The 3270-nt window shown below is 32.6% G+C and overlaps 1 protein-coding gene across 3 annotated transcripts; it reads right to left on the bottom strand.

Annotated features, from left to right (window-relative positions):
* Window positions 1-265: 265 nt before the first annotated feature.
* LOC137822871 (uncharacterized) lies at window positions 266-2128 on the bottom strand. Of its 3 annotated transcripts, none has more exons than XM_068627884.1 (8): window positions 1955-2128; window positions 1676-1794; window positions 1336-1571; window positions 1083-1250; window positions 902-1009; window positions 750-825; window positions 578-673; window positions 266-505 (listed from the first exon to the last, which is right to left on the bottom strand). In XM_068627884.1, exons 1-8 carry the CDS (start codon window positions 2115-2117, stop codon window positions 398-400), a joined length of 1074 nt encoding a protein of 357 aa, XP_068483985.1. In that variant the 5' UTR covers window positions 2118-2128; the 3' UTR covers window positions 266-397. The 3 variants fall into 3 exon arrangements, with proteins under 3 accessions (XP_068483985.1, XP_068483984.1, XP_068483983.1); XM_068627883.1 differs by having other exon boundaries at window positions 1676-1821; XM_068627882.1 differs by having other exon boundaries at window positions 1676-1869.
* Between the last annotated feature and the right edge of the window lie 1142 nt (window positions 2129-3270).

Raw genomic sequence — 3270 nt, forward strand, 5'->3', positions numbered from 1 at the left:
ATTTATTTTTAACCATCATAGAAAATAACACATTTTATGACGGTTAAAATTACATCTATCATAAAAAATATTACTTTTTATGACACATATTGTTTTAACCATCATAAAATATGTTATTTTCTATGATTGATAATATTTTAACCGTCATAGAATGCGTTTTTTTTTAATTCTTTTTTGATATATTCATTTTCTTACATGCATAAAGTACCCTGCATAATAATCACAATTCTCAAGCAAATATTTTTAAAATAAAATCTTAACGATCTAGCATATAAATAATGATATATTTAACTAAAAGTTAATATGTTGAAATTCATACAAAATTGTTAACTAGTTCTAAAATTATCATTTAGAGTAAATACTTAAAAGTGAATATGTTGAAGTTCATACAAAACATTTAACTAGTTTTAACATGAGAATTTACAGTACTTAAAAGAAATGATGCCAACTGCTCTCGAACCTCTTGTAGCACTTCCAACTTCAATGGAGATGGATCATTGAATATCTACATAATCAAATATTGAAGATGAAATTAACATTTAACACATTTAACATATTTGAGTTAATTATATATTACCTCCTTCCACGAGTCCTTAATGTTAGCAGATATAATTTTATGCATATGTCTCATCAAATAATACCCGCACTCATAGTTTCCCGGTTGATATGAGCACTACAAGTTAAATACAAATAGAATAATATAATAATTTATACATTGCAATTTCATACTAGTAAGATGAATTACTTACATTTGGTGCAATGTATTGTAGCTTCTTCTTAGCAATATGTGGAAGTCCTTGCAACCTTAAATGAGCTTCCATAGCTCTACAAATAGTTACATACATTAAATTTTATATTATTTATAAAATCATATAACATAACAAAATAATTGAAAACTTACGCATCCAGTATATTTCTAATTGCCAAACTATTAATTTTCTTGTGTAATGAACACAAGAGAACAACAAGAGATTGTCGAGGAATAATTACTATCAATTGCCAATGGCCCCTACAAGATGAAATAATATTAGTAACAATTGAATTTTAGATAGATGTGCATTAATTTATAAATGTATACTTACTGATGCAAGTAAGGTGCTAAGTACACCTCTTTGTTCCCATTTTGAAATGTCTCTTTGAAATACATCTGCACCTCACTAGCTTTATTCCCAACACTCTGAATGGCAACAGGGTCAAGAAACCCATATATGTTAACATTTTTTTTCTCAATGCACAGATGATGTAAATACCTTGAACATAGAAAAAAAATATTGTTATAACAACATATGGAATATATTAAAACTTATGAAAAGTTATTATAGGAAGCTTACTTACATTAACCAAAGTTGTATTACAGATACGCATATCATATCAGTACCGGTGAGAATATCAAAAATATCCCTTTGGCACAGAAAAAAAGGGATGTTTTTAGTCCTGCCTACAACTTCCAGTGGCATATCTAATTGTATAGGTTGCATCCTGATAGTCGCTGCCATTGCACCGAGTTGCTGAAAAGTACTTGGATGTTGTTGTGAATGATTCACAACTTCCTTTGCTTTTTTAGTATCATTCTATGCATATATAAAAAAATTAAGTAACACTAGTATATCAATTTAATTAATTATAATACCTACAAAAAGACATATGCATAATTAAAACAAGTAAAGAAAATTACTCTCAACATAATTGGTTTTGCTAATCTAGCTGGCCAAAGAATGAAATTCCCAGGTGCTTCTCCCACCGTCTGAACCTCCTTAGTAGGCACAGGGATTCGAGCAACAGCATCCCGAACGTCTACAACAACCACTCTTATCATATCATCTACAATTTTCTGGTGGTGGATAGTTGACCCTAATGTATACATTTTACCTAACACAAATAATGTAATTGAAAGAAATTAAATAATATAATTAGACTAAAACATATCAAACAATATCATTAAAGTAAAAATTACCTAAGGCCACCAAGTACTCGAGGGGATCATCAATATACAATTCGCAGTCTGCAAGGATAGTAGGACCAACCTCCTCTGATCCTTCAGGAGCATCACAACTCTCCTTTGTACTTATACGAATAGGGGAAGGCTCTGAAGGGGCAACAGAAGGTTTAACAGACATGGATGCTAACTCTGCTCACATGTCTAATAACAACTCTTTCTTCAATTCAGAATATACCTCCTTTTTAATTTCCTTCCTAATATCTTCTTTGAGGGATTCCATCTCGGTCTCACTAAGATGTAATTTACTATAATACCGAGGTGGAGGACCAAAGAATTGTCAAATTCCCACCCCTCTTCCTGCAGCACGAACACGTCCAGGATGCTCTGGGCGACCAATGGCAACCGTCAATATGTCCTCACGCCCTTGTGGAATGAACAATCCCTGCGTGCTTTGCTCCACCAACTCATCCTACAACACAAATTTTTAAAACTTATTTTAAAATATGTGCAAATAAACATAAACATTCAAACATGACATACAATATAAGTTACTAACAATGCGCTTAGCTACGCTTTGAACTTCTTCAGATGTGTAATCCCCTGATGGTCTTTGGCGAGCTCTTTTCCATTTTTCATGTCGGGGAGGACGGGTTATAATGCTACAATTTGAGTCCTCGGTGGAGTGAGAGGAAGATATCTCTTTAATCATTTTTTGCTCTAATTTATCATAACCCTCACGAGATAGTCTGTGAGGGTGAACATTCTTTTTTTGAATCTCTTGTGCAGCTTTCCTCTTAGCCTATTATATACATAAATTAAATTATTATAATGCATGATAATTAGACACTTAACCAACATATGATATTAATTTACCTGAAAGGTAGGGTCTAATCGCCTTTCTCGAAAAGTCTGCCATGTTTCCTCATCGAGGAATTGATATTGCTCACAGGGGTTTTTTTCACCCAAGGCACCATAAATATAACGACTAGTAAGGTCACTCTTAAAACCCCTCCATCGTGCCCCAGCATATGAAATCCACTTTTTCCTCAATAAGTTATTATTTGGGACGTCATATGTGATCTGTACAATAAATATAAATTATATATGTTAAATAGCAATTATGTATGCTTACAATGAAACAAATAAGTTAAGATTTCGTACAATGATACTCTGCCAAATTTGATTCTTCACCATCTCTGGAACATGCTCCCAATCATCAATAAGAATACTAACTTTGCTTCTACCAAGCAAGGCCACATAGCTAGTAAATTTTGTACTATGCTCTCCCAAAGCTTTACCCGTCTGCATATCAAATTGGATTGGCAATCTCT

Source organism: Phaseolus vulgaris, chromosome 9, assembly GCF_000499845.2.
Source record: "Phaseolus vulgaris cultivar G19833 chromosome 9, P. vulgaris v2.0, whole genome shotgun sequence".
NCBI lineage: Eukaryota > Viridiplantae > Streptophyta > Magnoliopsida > Fabales > Fabaceae > Phaseolus > Phaseolus vulgaris.

Excerpts from the sequence above, each read along its gene's own strand:
- LOC137822871 (XM_068627882.1), bottom strand. The coding sequence starts at position 2,117 with ATGTCTGTTAAACCTTCTGTTGCCCCTTCAGAGCCTTCCCCTATTCGT. Across the intron at positions 1,251-1,335 it reads GTAATACAACTTTGGTTAAT|GTATTTACATCATCTGTGCA; the intron begins GTAAGTAAGCTT and ends TCTATGTTCAAG. Across the intron at positions 1,010-1,082 it reads TTAGCACCTTACTTGCATCA|GGGCCATTGGCAATTGATAG; the intron begins GTAAGTATACAT and ends TTCATCTTGTAG.